This window comes from Bacillus rossius, chromosome 2, assembly GCF_032445375.1.
Source record: "Bacillus rossius redtenbacheri isolate Brsri chromosome 2, Brsri_v3, whole genome shotgun sequence".
Taxonomy (NCBI): Eukaryota; Metazoa; Arthropoda; class Insecta; order Phasmatodea; family Bacillidae; genus Bacillus; species Bacillus rossius.
The window spans coordinates 116,683,336-116,709,825 of NC_086331.1; the positions used below are offsets into that span (position 1 = coordinate 116,683,336).

Consider the following 26,490-nt stretch of genomic DNA (forward strand, 5'->3'; position numbering starts at 1 on the left):
CCCAAGTTTTCCCAGCCTTTACCATTCAATGACCCAGCAGGGCGATCCCATTATTCCCGCCTTGGCGCACGGACGTCTCCTGTAATTTGTCCCCGATTCGTGACGAGTTCTGCTATGATCTGTGAACTCTCAAGACCGGGCAGTTCCTAGACCTCGCCTGACGCGAGCGCTCCTTGGCATGATCGCGAATCATCTTCGCCAAAGTATAGTCATGTCTACGGGTCCTGTAGACCACCTTTCCCACTGGCATCACAGTTTTAACCCCTCCCCCCTCTCCAGGTTTTCCTGAGAACACCGCCCCGGGTCTTTGACCGGCCACCAACGCCGGCCAGGCGCCCTCCCCAAGGCCATGACTGTAGTACATGAAGTACATACTCATGCCATCTAGCGGCAGTTTTGCGAATCCCTTCCCCTGGGAGTTGCAACGCCTGCCCTCTGGCGTCTCCCGCAGGAACCAGTTCAAGTTACCCTTCAAGCCACCAGAGCGCTGGATTAGTCCGTCCCATAAGCCTCAATGCTGCTACCAGCTGACCCGCGCAAGTCGATCTCTACTCAGTTCAGCCACACCTCAGTAGGTCGCGCTGACATCGGGCAGTACCATCAACTTCGAGGTATCAAAGTCTACCTTTCCTCGACAAGCACCTCAGTAATGTTCAAAACCTTTCTTCCTTTAACATCGCTTTTAATTACGAGTCTCGGCCATCCCTAACTTACTGCACTGCGCGCCGCGATTCAGGACTGACTGCATAGAACCAGACATCATCGGGACGCCTCGCCGTGTTGTTCTCTTAAGATGTGTTCAGATTAGACAAAGGATGTTTCCCAACATAGTGTTTAGGCGTTAGTCAGTCCACGTAAATCTAGCTAAAGTAGTAATGTATTAGTCATCGTAGAGAATATTTTTTTTGAGAATCATGGATCATCCGCATCGCACTCATCTGCTCACAGCGGGCAGGCCCTGTAAGACATCACCCTGTTTGACAGGGACCAAGTAACACAGTACAAGTGCTGGACCAAGGCACCGAGTACCGAACCCGGGTACTTTTCCAAGGACCAGATCAGCCTCCATCGGGGCAGATGACCCAGGCCCTCTGACATCTCGTCAGCTGTCCCACTTCATCCAACAATCTCCAAAACGCCAGCTTTTCAATTTTTTTAAAACCTTTTTCGGACTAGCATCTAACCACGACGTTTCTTCGATCTGAAATCAAGAACCTCACTACGATAATTTAATGTGTTTTCTTATTCTGAACTGTAATTAAAAAATTGTTAAATTTACGTATGTTAATTCTTTAATAAGGTCCGGCCCATTCTTATGACCATTCTTGTACCCATTCTTATGACCATTCTTATACCCATGCTTGTACCCATTCTTGTATTAATGCAATCTCAATTCCATGTTGTATATGCTTTCTGTTAATTATATCACAGGTTGTAACTCTATATTATGACAAATAACTAAAAGTAAAATAAAAACAAAGAAACCAACGCCTAGACGAAATCATTGTTTTACCTTCTGGAACTAAAAGATCCACTTGTTCCCCTCAGTCATCAGGTGAGAGTGACGAGGCGGAGCAGAAGGGAAAGATAATGATAATAGCTATATATTTGGGGATCCCTCACCTCACCTTGCTTGTAATCAATTTGAAATAGGTATGGGCATTACTTGGTTTTAGTACGTTTGTGTTTTAGTACATATGCACCAATCCCTCACTTAGCATGAATAATATGTTCCTAAAAATGTTTGTGTTATTAAAAATAGTGTATTCTCAAGCATTAGTCTCCATAAATAGCAGGCTAATTTATTTAATATGTTTCAAAATGTGTATGGAAATGTCTTTTACATAATATAAACGCGTAGAATAACACTTGACTATAAACATGTCGCACCATTTATCTTTTTAAATCTACCACTAAATACTTTATATTACGCAGTGACACTGTGTAATGGGATATAAGTAGTTACGTACTTACCGTCAGATGGTTTGCTTGCCCACCCAGGCGTGACCTTCAACACTTGACGCGTGCATCTGCCTGCTGTCACAAGCAGCTTTAGTAACTAGTTGTTATTACATAACTCGAGAAAGTAAAACCACGTTTATGAAACTGCGAAACTTGATTCATCCAACTTTAGATTACAAGCGAACACACGGAATACTGTAAACATTCAACTTATAACTTTTTAAAAAGTTGCTAAACAAATCCAAGGTAAGCAGATTTAGGTTTCCCTAACAGCACAAACAAACATGATAGCACATATGTACGGTAAACAAAACATGAAAGTGCGTAGAGATTTTATTGAGTAATATTAATAGTACCATCTTGCCCTTTCTTGAAAAACGTGTGTAATTTCATCTGTTTTGGTTTCTGTTCTGCCTAAAAAGTTCTATAAACTTCAAATTCTTGATTTAGTCCTTTAATCACAGCACTTTTTCATTCTTCATTTGGATAATTTTCATCGAGGACCAAGCATGCTTAGTTTATCAACATCTTTCTTGTTTAGTTCTCTCTTGTGTTCGGCATTTTTTTCTTTATCTGGTGCAGTATACTGTTCCTTGTCAGGTTTATTTTTCAGCTGTGAGTTCTTGAGGATGTAAGTCCAGCAGTTGGTTCACATCGTGCAACTCAAGTTGGTCTCTGAAAAAATTAGCCAACAAAATGTTAAAATCTAAATAAATTCAGAGTAAAGTAATACAAATGATGAAAGGAGGAGTGTAATTTTATACTGTTGATTTGGCAGCAGGGTGATTTGCTGTAGTTTATTTTTGTGTTTCATAGACTTCACTGTATTTCATAAATTTTTGATCCTTGCATTTTGTTATATTTTGTGTTAGAAATAAAGGAAAATTGATAGGTATGTTAAATTTAGAGTAAATTTTCACAAAATCTCTTAATTTATATGTATATAGTGTGTGTATGGTTGTCAGTTTCTGCTGTTGTGATTATGATGTATTTTTTGATGAGATCAATTTAGTAATTTTGTTTCTAAAAATAAGTAAAATATATTTATTTGAGAGCAGTCATAATTCTTCCTTTACCAGCCAAATAATCATGAACACTTGCAAAAAAGACATTTTAGAGATTTTCAAACAATTAATTCTTAGTTTTTCACTTTCAAAAACAAATGGAAAATATTTTTTCAACCATAAACGTGTTACACGAGTAGGTATTCTGGTTCTTTGAAGCAGGTGAAAAATGCCATGTTTGAAAGATATGCATATACAACTTCCTTTGTTGATCATAAAAAGCATAAACATAGAATGGCTCGTGATCAACATTGTCCAAAATGTCAGGAAAATTGCCTTTTCATGTCTAGGATATCTGGAAAAGTCAGAATATATCTGAATCATAAATTTGTAGTGATACTGATATATAATAATATATTTATTTGCATCTGTGCACTTGGTGCTCTGTTTTTTATCCATGGTTCAGTGTAAGATGTTAAGGGTGTATGTTGTAACTGTCCCCAGTAGAATAATGCATCAGCTCACAATAAGTATGAAAAAACAAAGTGGGCAAATAAATGTTTTTTTTTCCTATACATACAATATTTTCTGGAATGGAAGAAAGCAGTTAAACTTGTACACACTAACCAAAATTTCAAATTTTGGTTTTAGGTATGATGTATTTAGAACAACAGAGATTTGTGCATAGAGATCTAGCGGCTCGAAACATTCTCTTGGCATCAAGGCATCAAGCCAAGATTAGTGATTTTGGCCTTTCAAGAGCATTAGGTAGTGGCAGTGAATACTACAAAGCTTCACAAGGAGGCAGATGGCCTATCAAATGGTGAGTAATGCTAATGCTTAGAATAATTTGAAATGACTTAATGATTAAGTGGAGGAACAAAAAAATTTTTAGTTTTGTAACAAGTGGCAACTTAAACAGTATTTTTAACTGTGCTTCTCAAGCTTACTGAATGGCACAATAATGGTCAGGAAAGTGAATTGTGACAGTTACTGCTCAAAATTTTACTTCGCATATGGTCATGTTTTGATCATTGAAGGCAACCAAAAGTATAGTTAATCTAGAAAGGTCATGGAAAACAAAAATAATGAGGGAGTGCTGTTAAATTTTTGTAAACTACAAAAAAAAATTATGTTAACAAATAATATGTAACTTTATATGCCACACAAGCCATTAATGTATGCCACTTAAAGTCCTTTTGTGCATTTAAATATCACCCTTGTCATTTCCTTCATGATTTCCCACAATTTAATTATTTCTATTCTCACTGACTGTTCCAATAATATCAACATCTCTTTCTGGTCTTTCAGCCTTATCCTTCCATGGTCTTCAAATAAAATGTCAGTGCCGACTCACAAATAAAATTTTTAGCAAACAGCTTGCCGAATATCTGTTTTCATTGGGTTTTTGTGGTAAAACCAAAAACTTATATTGAAATATTAATTTTATTGAATTAATTAATTTCAGTATTTTTTTAAGGGTATATACAAGTCTCATATTTTATAGTGAGATAAGTGGCATTGTCCATTCCCACTAGTTTCTAGTAAAAAAATCAACACTATTTTTAATACAGTATTAATTATTTTTAACATCTAAAAGTCTTAAAAAAACAATTGTAGTAAAAAGGAATATTTCACCCTTAATTGACGTCAAAAAAATGTGACCATTGAGAGCTGTGTGCTACCATATGGTGTTGAGCGGTCAGGAAATATTTTAATTAAAAAAAATGGGAATAATGGAATTCAGGGAATTTCAGAATCACAAAGTAGTAGCAACAATGTTCTTGATTCTTGCAAAAGAAGTAGAATACTCATTTCCTCCCTGAAGCAAACAGAATAGAAAAAATATTATGTTTAGTAATATACCGTAATAATTTATATATTTTTTTAATATCACTTTAAAATATTTTATACTATGTGTTCAAAAGGCATGTTTTAATTTATTTAAATACATATTTTGTTTAAAATGTATTGTTTATTTTTTACATTAAAAAATGTTGTGTTAATTTTTATGACAGCAATTAAATGTTTTAAGGTATGCTCCAGAATCGTTTAATTTTGGAACATTCTCTCATGCAAGTGATGTCTGGAGTTTTGGAGTGACTCTATGGGAGATGTTTTCATACGGTCAGCAGCCATATGGAGACATGAGAGGTGTCGAGGTATGATCAAGTATTTTGTTTTCTTTTGTGATTTTGATATGCTTTCAAATTGTGCATTTAAAAATAAATCTTTAACATTTAACTATCACAGTCACTGCTAAAATTAATAATGATAAATACTTTTACCCCAAAAAAATTACTCATTTGCTGCAGTTTTAGCTATAAAAATAATTGTTTTTACAAATGTGATATGTCTAATCAAAACCTTAGCCAACTAAATGGTAAATGAAAAGGAAAAGGGCAATATAATATAATGTTTGGAGTATTGAGGTTACGAGGTGTGATCAAAAAATATGGTGAATGAATTATTATAGCAGCAACAACTGCTGACGCTACATATATTTGAAGTAATAAAACCGATAACCTGATCCGTTAAGATAATCCGTGTCAAGTTTGAACAAGTTGTGACTTGTCAGTTGGCTTCCAGAGCCGGAAGAGTGAGGTTGTGTTTGCCTTGTCTGTTGCACATCATGGATTTTCAACAACGTGTTAACTTTATTAACTTTTGTTTTAAGTTGCAAAAAAGTGCCAAAGAAGCATATGTAAATGTTAAAATCAGAGTGTGATCATAAGGTGGTGACTTTGAAGATGCTTTACAAGTAGTATGAGCAATTTAAAAGTGGAAATTAGTTTATTAAAGGCAAACAACGGTTGGGACATCCTTCAACCTCAAAAACAGACGAAAACGTGCAATAAGTGTCACAAATGGTTTGTTCAAATAGGCAATTAACTATTCGAGAGCTTACCGAAGAACTATTATCTAGTACGGGTCTGTGCAAGGAATTTAAAATTGATTATTTGCAAATGAGACTAGTTGAATGTTAGATTTTATTCCCAGACCTTTGACTGACGAACAAAAGGAAAATTTTGCGTTAGTTTGCACGGAATCGAAGGATCGTCTTGATGCAGATGTGGATTTCATTGCCAAAATTATAACTGAAGATGAAAGTTAAATGTATAACTATGATCCTCAAAAAAATGCAGAGTTCCCTTATGGAAAACAAGTGGCTCTCCTTGTCATAAGAGGAAAAGTCAGTCAAAGTTGAATGTTAAGGTTATGCTCATTTTTTTTTTTTTTGGTAGCGAGGACATTGTGTGATCAGATTAAATTCCAAGGGGAACAACTGTAAACTTCGAATATTACAAGGTTGCACTGCAACGTTTGCGAAATGATGTACGGAGAAAGAGACCAGAAAAATGGGCCAATGGCTTCCTCCATCACAACAACGCACATCACCACTTCTTGCTTCTGATCCAAAATTTTTTGACTGAACAAAAGGTTCCTGTCTGTTCGCATCCGCCTTACTCTCCGGATTTAGCATCATGTGACTTCTAGCTCTTTCACATAAGTATAAACTGTGCTAAAACATGGTTGCTACAGTACTAGAAAACCGGGAAATGTCAGGGAAATTAAAATTGTCAGGGAATTCCGGGAAATGTCAGGGAAAATTCTACGAATTCTGGAAATTTTAAAGTTTCGTATAATTCAAACAAAGCTTTGTTTTGATGCGCTCGTACCGCTACCGAACGACTCCGCTAAAAGGCTGCTGCTTACGGCACACGGCAACTGCAACTTTTTTTTTACTTGGTCTACGATTGTCCGTTGCAATAGGCTGTTACAACCACCCACCATAACTTCTGGCCAATCCAGGCACTCGTTAGTTCACTAGCGAACCCAGGCCTTCATTTGTTCGTGTTTTGCTCCTTCTCTGTTTTTAATTTGCCCTTGAGACTTTGTATTATGTTCCATTCCATGCAGTGAATTACAGAACGGGCATGGCGTCGTTTATCTTTTGAAGGCTATTTTCACGTGGAATAAGATGAGTACAAAGCTTATTACGTGAATTTAAAGGCGTTGTTTCAGGTGAAGTTAGTTTTTGATGCCAATATAAGAAAATAAAGTGTTTTTGATAAAGAGGCAATACCAATTCTCATTTTGAAAACTACCAAGCTGATACGAAAACACGTGGCTTTTGTGTACGGTTATGTTTTTGTATTTTTTTTACCTATTTTTATTATTACTTTTTTTTCAATCGTTATAATCCGTGAGTTCTGTTGTGTGACACTTACATTGTGTATAAAAAAAAATATGCATAACTGAACATGTTTTTCCCCAGAATCGTTAGTTAACATTGTAAAATTGTAAGAGTATTGCATGTTGTAATGCTGCTATTGTAATTCTCTAAGTAGGCCCGTTATATTGCTAGGTGTGAATTTGTAAGAGTTTTTGTATTTGTGTAGTTATATTTTTTTTAAGAATTCATAAACAATGTTTTTACCTAACCTGAAAATATTAATAGGCTATGTACTTTTTTTTAGCTTAGAGATGTCGAAGAAAACTACTTTTAAGGAGAATTGGCTCAAGGAGCCACAGTTTCAGCATATAAAACCCTCTGCTAAAAGCATAAATTCTGCATACTGCACTTTGTGCTACAAAAGTATTCAACTCAGCAATATGGGTCGAAGAGCTCTCACCAGCCATGTCGAAATAAAAAAACACATTCGCAATTCTGCCGTCAAAATAACACAAAAAAAACTTATTTTACCTCATGTTGAAATTTTTATATTACATTTAATCATATGCATGTTAATATTTATGTTATGTACTTCAAAAGAAAGTCAGGGAATTTTTCTCTTAAATTTCTGGAAAACAGGGAAAAGTCAGGGAATTCTAAGATTCTATTTCTGTAGCAACCATGTAAAAGGAACACATTTTGTCACCATTCTCGACGTTGAGGGGCCACGACAGAGCAGATGAAAGCACTTCCAAAAGAAGCTTTCCAGAAATGCTTTGAATCTTGGAATTAACGTTGGGATAAGTGCATCACTAGCCAAGGAGAGTATTTTTAAGGAGATTAGTTCAAATTTGACGTAAACATTTATTACTTTGTAATAAAATTATTCACAGTATTTTTTGATCACATCCCGTGTATGGCTATAAGTTTTTTGTTGTGAAGGTTTACTGGCACTCAGATTTTGCATGTTCTAGTTTTGCACTATTTTACTTAGTAGATTGGATTAATTTTTATCATAAAGGAAAGATATATTTTTGTGTCAGTTTGTTGTACATTATAATGTTTTAATGTGCTCGTACATGAATAGCTTTATATCAAGCTAAATTTCCTCGTTGTTTATTACAGGTAATTCAACTGGTTGAAAATGGCGAAAGGCTGAGCCAGTCACCAAGGTGTCCGGATGAAGTGTACAGGATCATCGAGCAGTGTTGGGCGTACCTTCCACGTGATCGTCCTACATTTAGCCAGCTTTATCAGACATTCTCTTCTGACCCAGAGTATATTAATATGAAAGAGCTCATTCCATTTGAAACCATCAGTTGATATTTTGTAGGTGTGGGATTTTGCGCTAGCTTCCCAAAACATTTGCATCAAAGAGCTCTCTGTAAAAGGGTTTATTGTTTATAAATACGTAATCATGTTTGGAACCTTGTGTGTGTGTCTATATATATATATATATATATATATATATATATATATATATATATATATATATATATATATATATATATATATATATATATAGACCAGAAAGATTATATATATATATATATAGATAGAGAGAGAGAGAGAGAGAGAGAGAGAGAGAAAGAGAGAGATAGAGAGAGGGGCCATATTTATGTTACAGCAGAATATCAATGGATGGATGTCTTTCTGGTCATTAGAATTTAATATAAGCAACTGCCACAACATTATGAATAAAAAATTGTGTTCTAATAAAGCATTGAAAAAGATTTTATCATTAAAAGGTAAGATAGTTTTAAGTACATAAAATGAGCAATCAAGAGCATGCTGTAGTTATGATAAAATTTATTTGTGTTGCTTGCAACCTAACATTATATACATCTGAAAACAGTTCTACAATCAACTACCAGATTTTATTGAACTTTAGGTACAAACTCTGGGGTAGTTTTTTTTGTTGTAAAAATTAGAAAATAATAATTGGCTATAAGTTCCTTTGATAGTCAAAAATTTTAATGAATTAATTTTTAAATTAAGTAAAAATAACTTAAACTCAAATAAATGCTTAATTAGTGTTCTTTGGAACTGAGATTTCAATTTGGTAAAAATTTGATAGATAGTATCTCCATGCTTTATTGCAATCATGAACCATATTAAAATGCACAAAACTTGATTTTATAACAATGGTTTGATATCAGATTGTTGATGATGGATATGAATTATCTATTAAGTTTAAATTAGTGAAAAAGACTATCATAGTGTAACACTGGCTACAGTTTCTTGAGACAAATTTTGAAAGGTTAGGGCTGTAAATTTGTCAGCCATGGCACCTGCAAAGCATTATATTTACAGAAACACCTAATTCATTACACAAATTACAAAACACTACTTATTGTCCTGATTTGCTAAGTTGTGAGGATGTTTAGAATAATGACACATGCGTTGGTATTCTGGAGCCTACTGTAATCTTATAAGTCCCACTTTCTTAAGCTTCTTTGCATATCTATAGAATGCAAAACCCTAACTTTCCTTTGAACAGCTTTTGTACATCCTTGTGCCATGCAATATTTTTCCATAAAAACGTTTGGAGTAAATGGGGATCTTAAGGCGATTGGTGCATGGAAAATATTATGACAAAACTAATTTAACTGTACATATTTATTTTTGATGCTTCTTTTTAAGACATAATATACCTAGGATATTTTTAATAAACTTTTTTTTACTGAGTTATGTCATTTTAAATGCATTTATTTTTATTCCAAGCCAGAATTATTTAGAAAACACATAATTATGTTAAACTTAAGTATAGTTCAAGAAACGAGTGTACGAATAGGTTTCTGCACATATAAAAGTAAGAAGAAAAAATTTTCATTGTCAAAATTACAGTTTAATATTGACAATTTCCATTGATCACTGCTGGACTACTTCAGGAGCGATTTAAAGAATAAATTTAAATGAAAATGAAAACATAATTGGCAGAACACTATTGAGTTATGTATATATTTTCATATCCTTTTGTTTTTGATACGATCCGACTCAAAACATGCCCTCTGGAGTGACAGTTCTAGTGCTGCGTGTAAAACTCTCGCCGCCGGGAAGAATGTCCCCGCGACGTGGCGCTGAGGGCGGCGCTTGTCGGAACCAGGTAGTCCGGCGGAGCTCGGCCGGCGGGCCGCAGCCTGCGGGTGGGGAGAGGGAAGAATGGGGTGTAGAGGGATGACGAGAGAGGAGACCGAAGAAACGAAGGGTCTGTCAAGGTCGCGCTCATGGAGCTAATATACAGTAATACATCTGGAGAGGACAAGGGAAGACCAGCAGAGGATGCGAGGTGAAGCCGGGTATCGGCTTCCTACGCTGGAAGAAAATGAAAAAGAGCCAAACTCGCCTCGCGCGGCCGAAGAATCCTCTAAACTAAACTCGCAACAGCTCCGAAACTATCAAAACAATCAAACTGAAAATTTTACTGGAGTATCTATAAACATTTTTCCCCACATCGCTTTAATATTTTTTTCAAAACATGAATGCTTTCATTTTTAAAAATTAAATACTTATTTACTGCCAAAAATTTTTGTGATTACGCAGAGTAAATTACAACATTGAGGAAAAAATTTTGTTTGCAATTGTAAGTGGGGGACACTAGCGTATGAAATAAGGAAGAAGCCTCAAATTTTATTTATATACCCCTTTTGACGCATTCAATCCCATACTTTTATTTTTACAGAGAGTTGAAGTGGGAATAATGTTTCAGTGGGTAACACTACCGACATATGTCTTCGGAACGCACTTCTTTTTGTTATTATACATCTCAAAATTTATAATTTCATACACAATGTTTATAAAAACGAATTCTTACTTACCCCATTTAATCTATTACAAACCTCTTGTAATATACGTGTATTAGTAGAAGAACCAACGTAACATGCAAACCTTAGGTAAACACTGGTAGAGAATTGTTTGGAATCACTGTAATGCTATGCATATACTGACAATGTAAGAAACTTCCAATTTTATTAATTGTTTGCATAAGAATTAATAATTTAAAAAAAATCATAGAATAGGCCTTTATAGACTGAAAACCTTTCACGAAGTTTCAAGTCGCGTACATAAAAGTTTTTTAATATATATAATTACCAAATATTGTTGATTATATTTAACATTTTTATACATGTTACAACACACATATAATAACAAACCTATATAGTATATAAAAAGACAAACGCCAAATTTTAACATTTTGTATTTCTTTTCTCTGTGTGAATAAAATAAGAGTTCTTAACGTAGTTGCTAATACTGTACTATATTTCTAAAAAAAAATTACGAAAACCCCTGACATCGTCACCATAACAATGATAAATTTGCAAAATAATTAAGGCACATTTTTTAATGCTACGAAGCACACTCTTAAGAGAAATGTTTTAAACTTACGTTGGGATGTAACTAAAATCTTAAAAGCATTCTGAAACCGTTACTTTGAGGGAAACCTTAATATACCGAACACCATACCATCCTTTAATCGAGTACGATTTTCGCTTCTTAAGACCCATTTGTCTTCAAAATGCACTTTACTGTGTAAGTAATAAATCAGTCTTAAAATCAGTTAATTATTTTATCTTCCTATTTCGTATTCTAATTGAAATAAATATCAGATAAGCATGTGTTACTTTTATCACGACATCAAGGTATTATTTATCAGTAATTAATATTTCATTTTATTTTTTTGTTAACTAATGTGCATAGGGCAGTGCACTAGACATCACTACCTGTGTGTAGTGTTGCGTTACACTTTTTAACGCATTAGAGTTTACATAAAATGATAAATTCAAAATTTTGTTTAAAAGTATAAATATCAGCGATCAATTTAATTAATGTCCAGTATAACTCAGTCAGTAAAACATTCGGAAATATGTATAGGACCTGTTAACCTAAATATTTGTTAACAGTTAAACTGAACTAAGATGTGTTAGAGTGGTTTTTTCTCTGTCCGTATATTAGAGGTATGGAACATCAATAAATATAGTTTAAAAAACTAAAGAAACATGCTTTTAAAGATTATCAAACTAAAAAGTTAAAAATAATTTTAAAATTTAATTTATGACAATAGTATATAAGCAATACTAGTATAAATGAGAAAAAAAGCTTGAGGCGCTTTGTGCCATATTTTTTGTATATTAAGCGCCCCATGCTTTTTTCTCATTTGTACTAGTATTGCTTATATACTATTGTCATAAATTAAATTTTAAAATTATTTTTAACTTTTTAGTTTGATAATCTTTAAAAGCATGTTTCTTTAGTTTTTTAAACTATATTTATTTTTAACTTTTTAGTTTGATATTCTTTAAAAGCATGTTTTTTTAGTTTTTTAAACTATATTTATGTATAATTATCATAGGGAAATGAGTTACCGACACTACCTATTACCATCTGAGATAACTATTTGGAGTTGCAACGTCACAAAGAAATGGTAAAGTCTCTCCGAGTCATTTACAGTTAGATGTATGGACATAATCTTAGAATTTACCAGAAAAAAAAAAAATTTTTTTTTTCTGGCGTGGCCGGGAGTAGAACCCACGATCGCTGAATCCGAAAGCTGACGTCTCAGAAGTCGCGCGCCTTAGACCGCTCGGCTAACGAACGTAATGAAATTGGTGGGACATTTTACAGTGATGAGCCTCTCACTCTTAGTCGAAAGAGTTACAGACGGACAGACAAACAAACATACAGGTGAAGCTAATATAAAGCATGTAATAAAATACGCATCTGTTGCCCATTTACTTTAAATACAGAATTATAAACTACATATTGTGAAAACATTCTGCAGCAGTTTTTGCTGAACGGAAAAACACGGATGAGAAGACAGACGAAATGTGTTTGGTAAGTGATTTTTCGTCAAATGAAATGGAACAGGACAGTGCTTATCAGAATGAAATTACAGAACTACTTTTGTGCAAGGAAATGTATTTTACAAAGACATTTCAAGAGAAATCACCTTTAAATGAAATAGATCTTGCTGACATGGAAGAAATAGACTTAGATTTAGAGGCCAGGCCCCTTTCAAGTGACGAAATTTCTCTTGAAGGGCTGAAATATGTTTCTGGCTATATAGCTCACCGTTTCAGAAATAAATATCCTGACCTTGGCACTACGGATTTCAATTCGGTGGACGATAGCTGGATACATGTACAATCAAAGGGTAACTTAAAATGTCCCACTAATGAATTTTTTGAATTAATAAAGATCGCTGAAATGTGTTTTGATAATATTCATGGCAACAATTTGTGCAAAAAAGAGCGGATTTTTGAATCACTGACTAAAATTATTTGCGGAACTACTGAAAATAAATATCCAGAAGAAGTTATATACTGTTTTGTCAGGACAAGAACGTATATGCGTATCAAGTATTTGAACATGAAATATTTTAACGAACAAGACCAAAAACGCAAAGAAAGAAATAAGATGAGGAAAACTACCCTCTAAGATTTTTCAGTGCGATAGTGTCCACTTTCCTTCACCATAATATGTATGTTCATAATTTATTTACGATGTTTTTTAATTACTATATTTAAGAAAAGCATTTATTGTGAATATCGCAGCAATTATGTAGGGCTTAAGGTATTTATTGTATTCCAAATATTGAGTATGTCATTTTTATTGCCTTTATTAGAAATAATATATATATTAACAATGTAACAAAATTGCGATATTTTTGTATTGCTATTGCAATTTTGTTTCTTGTAAACATTATTGTAGACTTTTTCATATTGAAATTAAATTTGCTATAGGGTTGTTTGTATTTTAATTTTACAGTTATAAGATTTTTTATATGTTGATTACTGTTTACATCCATTTGAAAAATATTTCCTTAACCATATTTCCATTTCCATGGCAATAGTCTTGTTAGCTTTTCGGGTAACTCTTCTACATGGATGATAAGATGGTGCGACATCTAAAACATATCACACCACCTTTACATAACTATAAAACTAAGAGGTGTTTTCTTTACATAATATTAAAGCACAATGTTTCCTTGTGGCGTAGGTGATTTAGAATTTCCATTTATCTAGAAAAATGGGCTTTCAGAATGTTTTTTAACACACAGTGTTTGGGAAGGTTTTTGAAGAAAAAAATTGACTACGCGTTTTATTTTTTTGCAGCTGAATTCGGGCACTTGCATGAAATATAATTAATCCGTAGGAAGCGCAATGGTTTAAAGTATTGATGTTGAAGATTTGAAAAGATTTATTGAAATAGTGTGAGAGAATGAGCGAGTTGAGTGAGAAGAGTGCGGGAGTGGCCACATGACGTCTGCACAGTTGCGGACAAAAAATAATCCATTCCGCCTCCCCATGGCGAAGGATGAGTGAAAGAGAAAACCTGCTAAACCTTCCCCTCCTCCGGGCACGATAGAACCGTATCGGCTGTGTATTAGAGGGAGAGGGAGATAAAACCTTCGAGGTTCTGTTAATTCCTCCTAGATGGCAGGCCGCAGAGCGACCGCCAGCAACACCCTTCCTGTATGAAGGCCATCTCGCCACTGACGAGCTGGAACTAAGCTCCTGACCTCCCTACATAGTAACGGTCACCCACATAGGCATCTAGACTCTTTAGTGGTCATATGATACAAAATTCATTGTTTTCGGGCCTGTGACCGTTTTTTACCGTGCACCAATCGCCTTAAGTGCCATTGTCAACATTTTGCAGGGCTTGCATTTTTTCTTTGGTTAGTACTTACTTTTAAATTTCTAATTCAAAATAGGTTTATAAATTGAATTTAAGAATTATTTCACTGTGCTCAATCATTAAAAATATTTAAATTAACCAAGATCAGTTCAAGAAAAAAATAAAAAGTCAAAACCTGCGGTCAGTTCTACAGCCTCAGTATTTTTCCTAAAATAAGCTGTAAGTGCCTGAGGCACTTCCATCCCTTTTTACAAATGTTTCATTGGATAATATCTAAACATAATAATATTACCTAATCTTGCCTGTGATGATAATAGAAATAAACCGGTAATACAAACACCGAAACATTTGTAAGCAATATTCAATTTCATTAATACAACATTATTGAAATACATTAATAAAATCACATTGGAATAATAAAAAAATTCTGGACATGGCTTTAGTTTTAAGATTTTATGCATTCATAAAACAGTTTGTCTTCAGGTTTTATGAAAAACTCAATAATAGTTTTTAAATTGGCTTTCTTATCGTCTTTAATGTGGGATTTGCACAACAAACTAGGTAATGCTGCCTCTGATACTGTCTTTTTGGTTACACCTTGCTTGAAAACATTAATTTCAGTCCATTTTTCGAGTTAATTGAAGGTCTTTTTAACCAGGATTTTACCTGGTTAATTAGAAGTAACTTTTATCCATGAAAGTTTTGTAATGTTAACTTTTGCTGTATTAATAAAAGTATATTTTGAAGTCGAAAAAATTAGCAGTGCTTAGCATTTTTACTTGAAACATATTTGTCAATTTAACATTTTCTATCATGGATTTTAAGCCTTCGGGAACATTGGATTTAGTAAGTCTTTTTCGCTTTTCAATAGCAGCAAAATCACGGTTGCAGTTGAGGAAGGAGTGTCCCCCGACTAAGAACTAATGGTTTATTTCTGGGTACATTTCAATGAAAGGTAAGTGTATCTACAAAAGTATCATTATTTTATTTTTATTCTGCCCATAGTAGTTACCTCTCTACACTGTGAGTTTGTCCTTTGATTCATTTTCTTGAGGGCTTGAAAGACACAGGATGCAACTTCATTCCCTCCCCTCCCCTACCTGATATGCCGTCATGCCACATATTCATCATACTGGTGTTATTGTGAATATGAAATTTGAAGGTTGCCTTAGTTAGTACATGTTAGTATGAGTTAAGGCCGGTAAAGATAGAACATTATTCTAAATCAATTCCAAATGTCGCACTACAACAACTAGGAATTGGAGACTCATTAAAATCTTTTTTCATCTTGTCTTGCTTTTTCATCATTCAAATGATTAAGTTTTGGTTTATTTCTGAACTCTGTTTTAGCTGTACCAGAAGATGTTGCGATTTGACTAGCTGACAAATCACATGTACACATGTCTGTTCTAGGTTGCTTGAAGGAAGTTTACTTTAGAAATGCTTATTAAATACCAGATAATAAAAACTGTACGACATATTGCTGTCAGGATGTTGTTTCTTAAAAGCCTCGTAAAACCTGGATATGTTCAAATCCTGTGAAAGATGTTCCTTCCCTGAATCCTGCCTCCCATAGTGGCTTATATCCCTTGGAAATGATATTGTATGTGCTCACAACAGGAGCCTTGTCACCATGAGTAAATTTTTTATCAATTTTCTTACTACCCGTTTTTTCAACATACACTGGGTTATTAGTCTGCTTGATTACTACTATTATTACTTTTATAAGATACAGCAAAAATATTACAGAAAGTATTCTTACAAACTTGCTTCAATTTTCCCTTCGCCATTTGGTACAGTGTGCAACATGGTTGTTTGATGCGTACTTTCTGCAGCATCTCCATATGTACCATGTGTACTTCTTGCAACATGCTTAACTTGCATTAGGCCTAGAAGATAGTTTTGTTGTTTACAATTGTCTAACATATAAAACTCATCAAAGAGGAAACATTTTTGGTTGTAGGGTATACATTTGCAATTGTATTTGCACTTACATACAGTTTGTTTGAATGGGGCATCCGATTTCACTACAGTATTAGAAGCTGTAAATATGTCTTGCTAGCATTTCTCAATTTCTTATTTTCTTCCAATAAATCTTCCTTTTCCTTACTTCCTTCGCTTCTTACCACCCTCATCTGCCATAGTTTACTCTGAACAGCACTGATAAGCCTTCTAATGATAGGCCTGGTCAAATGGTCACTCACGACACTCTAGAAAGACAACAGGTTGCAACAAAGACTGACAAACATCAGGAGTGAGATCCCTTTATATGTTTGACTGCCTGGCACGTACACCCAGCACATTCTGTTACCAAACACTGTAAATAATAGGAATCGTCTTGTCACTTAAATCTCCTTTTACCTTGTTGACGTTAGCCCATAGATCACATTTTCGACAAAACTATATTTTTCAACAAAATGTCACTTGGATCCCTATTTATTTCAAGCCTTCATTTGAGGCAGTGAAAAAAAAAGTGGTGTAAGTCAATTAGACTTCATTTTGAGATATGATAGGTTTTATTAGAAGTAATATAAAAAAATAAGGAATGCAATATTTAATATATTTTGTATTAATACTGTATTTTCCTAAGTTCTTTTAATTTTTCCCAAGATTTGGTGCGCACACAAATATTATATGGGTGGCTATAAGGGGTGAAATAGATATACAGTAGAATCTCAGTACTAAGTACTTACAGGGACCTCCAGTTTTTATACTTAGTACTGAAAGTACTTAGTACTGAAAAATACATACATATAATCACTTCAAATAAAAAATTACAAAATGAATCAAAAATAGCATTATTATAACACACTGCATTAATATTGATGACTTAGTACAGAAAAATACATACATATTATCACTTTTAAAGAAAAAAAAACATAATTATAACACATGGCATTAACATTTATGACTAAGTACTGATAAATACATACATATTATCACTTCAAAGAAAAAAAATCATAAAATTAATCAAAAATAGTTATAACAACACATGGCATTAACATTGGCGAATACATTACATCAGTTTCTGCAAAACAAAAGTTAATTTATTTTTTAAAAATTTTGTTATTTCAGTTTGTTTTTGATTTTTAATGATGCTCTGTTGAACAAAATGTTCTATGTTGTGCAAAGATTTCCTGGTCTCTTCTGGGACCTTTTCATGTTTAGAGATAAATTTGTTTAGTTTTTCTACACTCAGAACAGCTTCCGTTGCAGTCACAGGTAGCTCTTCACAGTCAGAATCATCATCTGATTCAGCTTTTGATGACTGTGATTGAATGACTTCACTGATGATATCACTGTCGGTCAACCCTGGTGTTGTTTCTATTTCGTTATCAGCAGAGGCATAGTCTGTGAATGATACAGCATCAAACTGCATGGAGGCTGATACTTCCTGCCATACTTGGGGGTCAATATCATTGGTTTCACATGTTTGTGCTGCAGCTGCAGTCTGGCTTGCATCCTGGTCTGATGATGTTGCAGTGATCTCATCAGCATTACAGTTTACAATGCCAGACTTCCTCCAGCAGTTAGCAATTGTCTCTTTCTGGACATTCCACCAGCCACCGGTGATCATCTCAATAGCCTGACGAACATTGATGTTGGTGGGCAATTTCAATCTCAAATTGATGAGCAGCCTTTCGACCAGGCGTTTTCGAAAATTGACCTTGGCATTTTGAATAATGCCTTGGTCAAGTGGCTGCAACTGAGAAGTGCAGTTTGGAGGCAAAAACATAATTTTGATGTTTTCCAATCTAACATCAACACTGTGTGCTGCGCAGTTGTCAATCAACAAAAGAATTTTTCTTCCTTCTTTTTGCATCTCTTTATCGGTTTTAACCAACCAATTGGAGAAAAGTTCTCTTGTCATCCATGCACGAGTGTTATTTGCATAATCTGCAGGAAGACAAGAAACTCCCTTGAAGCACCTGGGATTCTTGTGTTTGCCAATGATTAGGGGCCGCAGTTTTTTTGTGCCAGTGGCATTGCAACAGAACAAGACAGACAACCTTTCCTTTGCTTTTTTTCCTCCAGTGCACTTCTCACCTTTATACGCCATTGTTCTGTTTGGCAAAAGCTTGTAAAAAAAAGCAGTTTCATCAGCGTTGAAAATATCATCCATTGAGTAAGACTTAAAAATTATTTCCAGCTTTTCTTCCTTCCACTGGTTTGCCGCCTCTGTGTCTGCATCCTTATCCTCCCCACACACAACTTTCCATGATATGCCATGTCGTTCCCGGAAGCGATGCAACCACCCTGAACTGGCTTGGAAGTCCGTTATGTCCATAAGCAAAGCAAATTGCTTTGCTTTTGCTTGTAGCATGGGACCATTTACTGGAACATTTTTTGAACGAGTTTCTTTCAACCATTTGTTCAAAGCTTCTTCTAGACCTTGGTGATCTCCGGAACGAAGCCTTTTGCGGTCACAATCAAACAAAGATTCGTCGTACATTTTTTCAATTTTTGCACGGTCTTTCACAATTGTACTTACAGTCGTCGCCGCAACGCCGTATGACTTCGCAACTTCAACCTGCTTTTTACCTTTATCCAGTTCTTTAAGCATTTCCACTTTTTCTTTAAGCGTGAATTGTTTTCTTTTTCTTTTATTTCCAGATTCACTCATTGTAGCACTAACACGTGGCGTCTAAAAACAGTAACATGAAAATGAATTCCAAACAACACTCAACAGTAATCACGGCACGGATTTAACCATACGTACATTAGCGGGACACTTTCCACTGAATTAAATACACTTCTACCTCGCGCTTTGTGTTTCGATGTATCGAATGCCGATGTGTTGTATACATTACGTGTTGCGTACGTATGTATATTCATCTATGGTACAGGCGCACAAACGTTTGTTTTGATTATTTTTAGAGGTTATATTTTACGGTGCGGTGGTGTAAGTGGTTTCTGTTTATTCTTTCGATCACATTCGCTATTTAGCTCGACGTTTGTTTACTATTTTATGTAAGTTTTGTGGCAGCAGTGCCAAGCTGCCAGTGAAAATTATACGTTATAGTGAACATTAAGATACTTTAAACTGAAACAATTTTGCATTGTAAACATACACTTTTTGGCGGGGATTTGAAAAAAATACGTTAAAGTGAAAAATACGTTAAAGTGAGGTACGTTGTACCGGTATTCCACTGTACACCACTTTTCCTTTAAGACTGTTATAGATCCTTAGATATTTACTTATCAGAGAAAGTTAAAATTAAACAGATTCAGGAATACAGATCACAACACTTACAGTATTTTATCTTGTTTTTATTAATTTATGTATTTACAAATTTGTACTTGGGTAAAATGTTATTGAAAAAGCATAAACAGCCGTGTTTCTCCTTCACTCGTCCTTCTGATTCTCGTCTCCCTCCTCTTCATCCTCAATGTCAGTCATTGGTCCAGGGCCACAAGCATGCTCATGAGCTGATGTAACTAGATATATAAGGTAGTCTTGGTGGACTGGTGGAATGAAGGGCAGGTCAGACATGTCTTGTTTTTCATTGATGTTACTGATCTAGGTCCATTGTAAAGATAAGCTTGTTGGATATTTTTTAATAACTTTGGTCTTCCTTTCTTTGCAGTTGGAGTTATGTTTAGAACTGAGGAAGACACTGTTTCATCAAGTGTTTCCTTATAAAACAAAGTAAAGGGTCCATCAATAAAATCAAAGGATTAGAAAATTATAATTAAGTTAAAGTCAAGAATCTTAATAATATAACATTTATAGTCAGGAATTTCAAATTACAGGTCTAAATGACCCTAGGTATTTTTTATGTGTCTATTTCTCCTTAATAATGAAACCTCTAAGTAAATTTTCCACAATATTGTGCCTTGTTAAAAAACTATACTTAAAATAATAATTTTTTCTATAGCCAAAACACATTCATGTTAACTAAGTATGAATATGTATGTATATAGAATTGAAATTTTACTCTGAAGATGAGGGCATTATGGTTATGACTCACCATGCCTTTATTTTATACTTGATTGAAGCCAGTTTGTTGCCGTTGTGTTGAGATTATTCTTTCATAGCATGAGTAAAGGGTAGAGTTTACAACTAAAGGTGGGGTGTGGTTGCATTTATATTTTTAGTTAGTATCACTGCTGTCGATAGAAATTATAAGTGCATATGAAGTAAAATATAAAGTTACTAATTCAACCATGTACATGTCCAAAATTTTTGCCTGGGTCTGAGCAACTAAATCTGACCTCTGCAGTTTATATTTACTTGCTAATTGCTAGGCTTGTGTGCATATTCATATTTTTTAATACAAATAGTTTATTATCCATATTCAATTCAACTTCAAATATTAACACTTTGAAAAAACAAATATTCAATTGGTTACAAATATTTTACGTATCATACCTTGTGAGTTTGTCAATACCAACTTTCGTTGTAGAGGCTATGTCATATGTGCAATATAAATACCCAGTTAAGGTGTTTTTACGAAAACTGATATTTGCACCGGCCTACTAATTTCAGTCATGTAAATTGAGGACTATTAAATACATTTGTTTACTAATTGTTTATTTTTTTACAGCAATTAAAGGAATCTTACCTAATGAGGTTGCAGTTTTTTATGTATATTTGATTGTTGTGTTAAACAATTTGATAAAAAACACAAACATATTCACACAAGTTGTGACACTGTCAGTATTTGTTTTTTATAGTATGTATTTAGATATTTGAGGCCATAAAAGAACTGGACTTGAAAACTATTTAAAAAGTATTCTTTATCAACGTGTGAAAGTTTTGATTCAATAATGTTCTTTGGAGTGTTGAATTTTAATTTTTAAGTTTTTCTCTTGGTTGATGCATTTCCTCCTTTTGTATTTGTGTTGTTATGTAGTGTCAAAAGCAATTGTAAATGTAACAAATTGTTTACACTTTCTAAAGGACCGTGAATTACTGTTACAAAATTCATGAGCAAGTAAGTAAAACAAAAATCTATTAGTAGAGAAGTTAAATTAGTTGACTATTTTAAAGAACCACAGCAAACTGATAAGGGTGTTGTGGAGACTTTACCATGCTTATATCAAATAAAACACCATCCACAATCTTGCAAGCCAGTGCTAATGATTTTTCTCAGTGTTTTAATGTATTTTTGCAGAATTTTGTCAAATAAAACTAAGATAAAGAAAAATTCTTTATTTGGCATTAGTAACTGAGAAAATATCTATAATATTTTAAAAATATCCTATAGTCTGTTTGCAGATGAAAAAAAAAAGATCTCTCTGGTATTTTCAGGTTATTAATGAAAACATATGACAACTATGTTAGTGGCATTTATCAGATGTTTGACAATTACAAAATAAAATGTTTAAGTTATTTTATTGTTACTTGTCTGACTCTTGGAGTACCTGCATTTTTTTTTAACTTTTGATGTTTTAAATTGTTTTATGGATGATGATGCCTATCTAGGGTACACACTAGAGGTGGGTTGTTACAGCAATTTTCGGTATCTGTTCCAACCAGTTACTGATACAGTAATGTACTGGTTACAAGTAGCTGATACTTCTGTATCAGCTACAGCAGTAGCGGTCCCAGGAAGCAACAAGGTATGAGCATTCTCGTTACAGGTTACACATCCTCCGTGCCGTCATCACCAGCGTAAAAAGGTATCAGTTTTCTCTTTCCACATTCTTCGTAAAAAGGTATCAGTTTTCTCATTCTACATTCTTCGTAGTCGTAAAAAGGTATCAGTTTTCTCATTCTACATTCTTCGTAGTCATAAAAAGGTATCAGTTTTCTCATTCTACATTCTTTGTAGTCGAAAAAAGGTATCGGTGTTCTCTTTCCACGCCTTTCGTACTCGGAGTCTTCAATCTTTGCAAGGAGCACGCACTGCGCACTGAGCGTACTTTGATGAGAAGCCTAAGATGTACATCAAGCTCTGTCCCTGCCCGAACACGCCCGAATATTCACCTTCGGCCAACCTCTGGATTTGTTTTATTTTTGCACAGGAAAAATGAATTCAAATATTAAAAGTGGTCGGTTAGGTTAGCTACATTAAAACACTTTAGAACACTATGGACGGTTAGTTAGGTTAGTATAGCTACATTAAAATAAACAGAGAAATATAAATATATATAAATAAACCCGAGGTTGGCCGAAGGTGAATATTCGGGCGTGTTCGGGCAGGGACAGAACTTGATGTGCATCTTAGGCTTCCCCCTCCCCTACATTCTTTCCCTTCTTTATCCCTTATTCGTCGTGCCGCTCCCTCCCCTTTCACAAGCTCCGCCCAAGTGACCGTCATCTGCGATCAGGTTCTGCGCACATTGGCCGTGGTGGTGTTCCAGGTGAATTCTAAACTGATACTAAAGTACTTGATACTTGAATAGTGTACTCGTTTGCAGTACTTGATACAGGCGTGTATCAGTTATAAAGTAGCAGATTGATACTCTGCAACCCACCTCTAGTACACACTAATAACACCAGATTCCTAAAGTATATGTGTTAGTTCTAAAGTTTGGTGTATTGTATTGGTAAAGAATTTAAAAAAAAAAAAGTTTTTTTCTTTCAAGCATTAAAAACAGGTTTGTGATCTGTTTTTGAGTGTATGTTAAAGAGGCTACAAATATATGTGTTGTTTTTCCTTCAACTTTATAATCTTTAATTACAGAATATTTACAATCCAATTTCAATGTGAATTAGGGTGGAGGAATCCTGCTATATGGTGGATAGTAATTATTAACTAGCTTATTAAATTGTATGAATTTAAGTCCATTAAGTAGAATTTACATGTTATCTCAAAATAGTTATGAATGCCATTTCAGTTAAGAAATGGTCTGTCCATTCACCATGTAAGTGCATTTTAGTTATTGTGTTTCACTTTTGTGACTTGCTTAGTCTGGTTAGGAACTATACCATGCACCCATTGACAAAGTTTGTGATACATCTTGTATTTTACTTATTACGTGTAGATAATGCTTTAAAAGACTGTTTAGATGATATTACGATGGATTGTAGGAAATAAGTAACGAAAGATTATTTTTTGTAGTGATAGACAACATAGGAAAACTGTGCAGTAAGTCCTGCTACAAAGTTGTCTGTCTAAAGTTGCTTGATTTTAAAGTTGTTAAAATTCTTGTGTATTGCCGGCCATGTTTAGCAATAGTTTTATCTTTTCTTGTTGAAAAGTTGATTTCTCTGATGTATTATTCCTACCAAAGAATTATTTTACTTGTCATAACTAGGGAGGACAATATCAGAAAATATACCACCCTCACCCGGCAAAAAATTCTGCAGTAGAAATAATTTCTGGCTTTTGTAGTTACACTTAAAGTAATTTTTCTTGTAGTTTGTAGTGTTTTTCTTAGATCATAGATAAAATAGCTCTATGATAGACTGCCAGTTCAAAAACAATTGGTATAACAAACAAAAATATGCTATCATAGATAACATAGCTCTTTTATAGACTTTCAATTTAAAAACAATTGGTATATAAAAAAGTCAATTTTTGGCTGGAAATGCCAAAAATGTCACCCTGTGAAATTCAATTTGAACAACCCAACAGATACAAAGACATAATATGGTACCTTGTGCTCAGATTATCTGTCCCGATCAAAGATTTTGTACAGCACAGTTATTTTTTGTCACAAACTCTTTTTGGTTCTTTAGACAGTATAATGATGTATAGGTACCCCAAAAAATGGTGACGGGAGAGTTGTTGTAACATAGGAAGTGAATTACAATAACAAAGTATTTTGACATCTCGAACGCAGTATATTTTTCTACAACAGCGCCTTCAATATTATTTATGAATGCCTCAAATGAAAATCTTTTGTTTCCCAGAAAACTTCTGAACAAATGTGAAAATGATTTGGAAATAACCTATCTTCTTGTTTTACACTCTATGTTTTCAAAATTTTATAGTTTAGGCCAATAAATAAGTGTTAATGTTCTGAGAAAACATGTTTCAACTTGTTTTATGTACGTGTAGCTCCGTCCCTTTGTTTACATGTAATTTAGTTGTTAACTTGGGTGAAAATTTGTAGTATTCCCAGAGGGGGCCCCACGGGATAACTTTTATCATACCCATTTACAGTTATGATTTTGCAAGTACAAGCAGGCCCCCTCAGTGAGGGGCTCTTTGGATTCCAAGGGAGGGAGGGGGCACCCTGGGGATCTACATCCATTGTTGGTTAGTATAAATATAAATGTACAAATTGTGTTGTGGGAGTTGATGTACTGCTTTGCTTAGCACCTTAAAAATATACCATGATTCTCAATGATTTAGCCATAAGTTATTTTAGTTTTTTGGTTGAATTTTATAAATTTTATGTATATTAAAACAAAAATAGAACAAAAATAATAAAACTTATTGATTTTATTTTTCCATTACTTGTTTTTCAAAAATTCTCTAAAAAAGCTGTGTGATACTTATAGTTCCTAATTTACCATTTTAACAAGTGGTTATGATTGGTGTGTCCATATGTGTGTGTGTATATTACAAATGCTGATATATCGTGAAAGTGTTTGGTTAGTTTTGGTTAGCTTTATTCAGAATACTTAAAAATAGTGTAGATGGTTGGTAGGTTAGGTTAGCTACATTAAAAATACTGTAAAATCACAATGAATTACCAATCTAAAATCAATGCAAGTAACTGAACCTATTTTATATTATTTTTAATATAGCTAACCAAACCAATTTTTCATACCATTTCACAGTATTTTTTATGTACCTAACCTAACCTAACCTAACCACAAGTTAAAATGGTAAACTACTCTATGTATCAATACACCCTGTTAGAGAATGATTGGAAAATATTTCAGGAGGTAAATAAAGAATTTTAGAATTTTTAATTTTTTTCTGGGAAAAAGGCTGCTTCTTAAAAATTACCAAAAAATTTTAAGTTTCAATTCATAGCATAGACAATACAAATTTTAAGGGACTGAAAGGCAAAAATGAACTTTTGTCAACAAATTTTATAACAAAATTTTTTTACATAGGTTTTTTTTGCACCGCTTTGTGTTTTAGTACAATTTTGTGCACTGCTTTTACCTTATTTTAACACAGCTTATGGTCATTTTTATTTAAATTTTTTTGGGGTCTATACTGATGTAAGGCTTTATTTACTTTAATACACTGAATGAGACTCGAAACTCCATTATGAACATTGGATACCTTCCTCATCGTACTGTGAATTATTCTAAAAGCCACGTCATTTCATAGCCATTATAAATATTATTTTAACTAAATAACACTTTCCTATGTTGTATAATATTTGGCAAATTAGCTGATTGAGTCACAATTTTTGTTGAATAGATAATGAATTTTTATTTATAGGATTTTAAATCACACTGTTGTACACAGATTCTCAAAGTGATGGGACATATGAGATCGTAGTGGGCTCCAAATAACTTGGCCACAAACTCTGTGTCCATAAATATGAGTCATGCTGGGGTTTGGGATCAAACTCATGACCCTCAACAAATAAGCATGACACTTTAGCGAGCACCGCCACTGAGGACCTCTAATATAGATAAGGAAATCTAAACTACTTACACAACTGAAGCAAAATATGGTTTTAAACTCTTTTTGAAAAGTTATTTACTTTTCATCATGGGTGGAACATGGAAGAATTTTACATCTTTGTTACTCGCCTATTGATATGTAATTTATTAATATTTAGTGCCAGTTGCACAATGATGTTTACGTTTACAGTCTTGCTTATCTGACGTCATGATAAATTTAA

The 26,490-nt window shown here is 34.0% G+C and overlaps 1 protein-coding gene across 1 annotated transcript in view; it reads left to right on the forward strand.

Moving 5' to 3' along the window:
- LOC134529670 (tyrosine-protein kinase Shark-like) overlaps positions 1-16,265 on the forward strand; it is a 73,707-nt gene extending 57,442 nt beyond the window's left edge. Inside the window, exons 14-16 of the mRNA XM_063364006.1 lie at positions 3,618-3,789; positions 5,002-5,128; positions 8,269-16,265. Of these exons, the coding sequence (XP_063220076.1) occupies positions 3,618-3,789; positions 5,002-5,128; positions 8,269-8,466 (497 nt within the window). The 3' untranslated portion in view covers positions 8,467-16,265. The remainder of the gene's footprint in view (positions 1-3,617; positions 3,790-5,001; positions 5,129-8,268) is intronic.
- Positions 16,266-26,490: the final 10,225 nt, after the last annotated feature.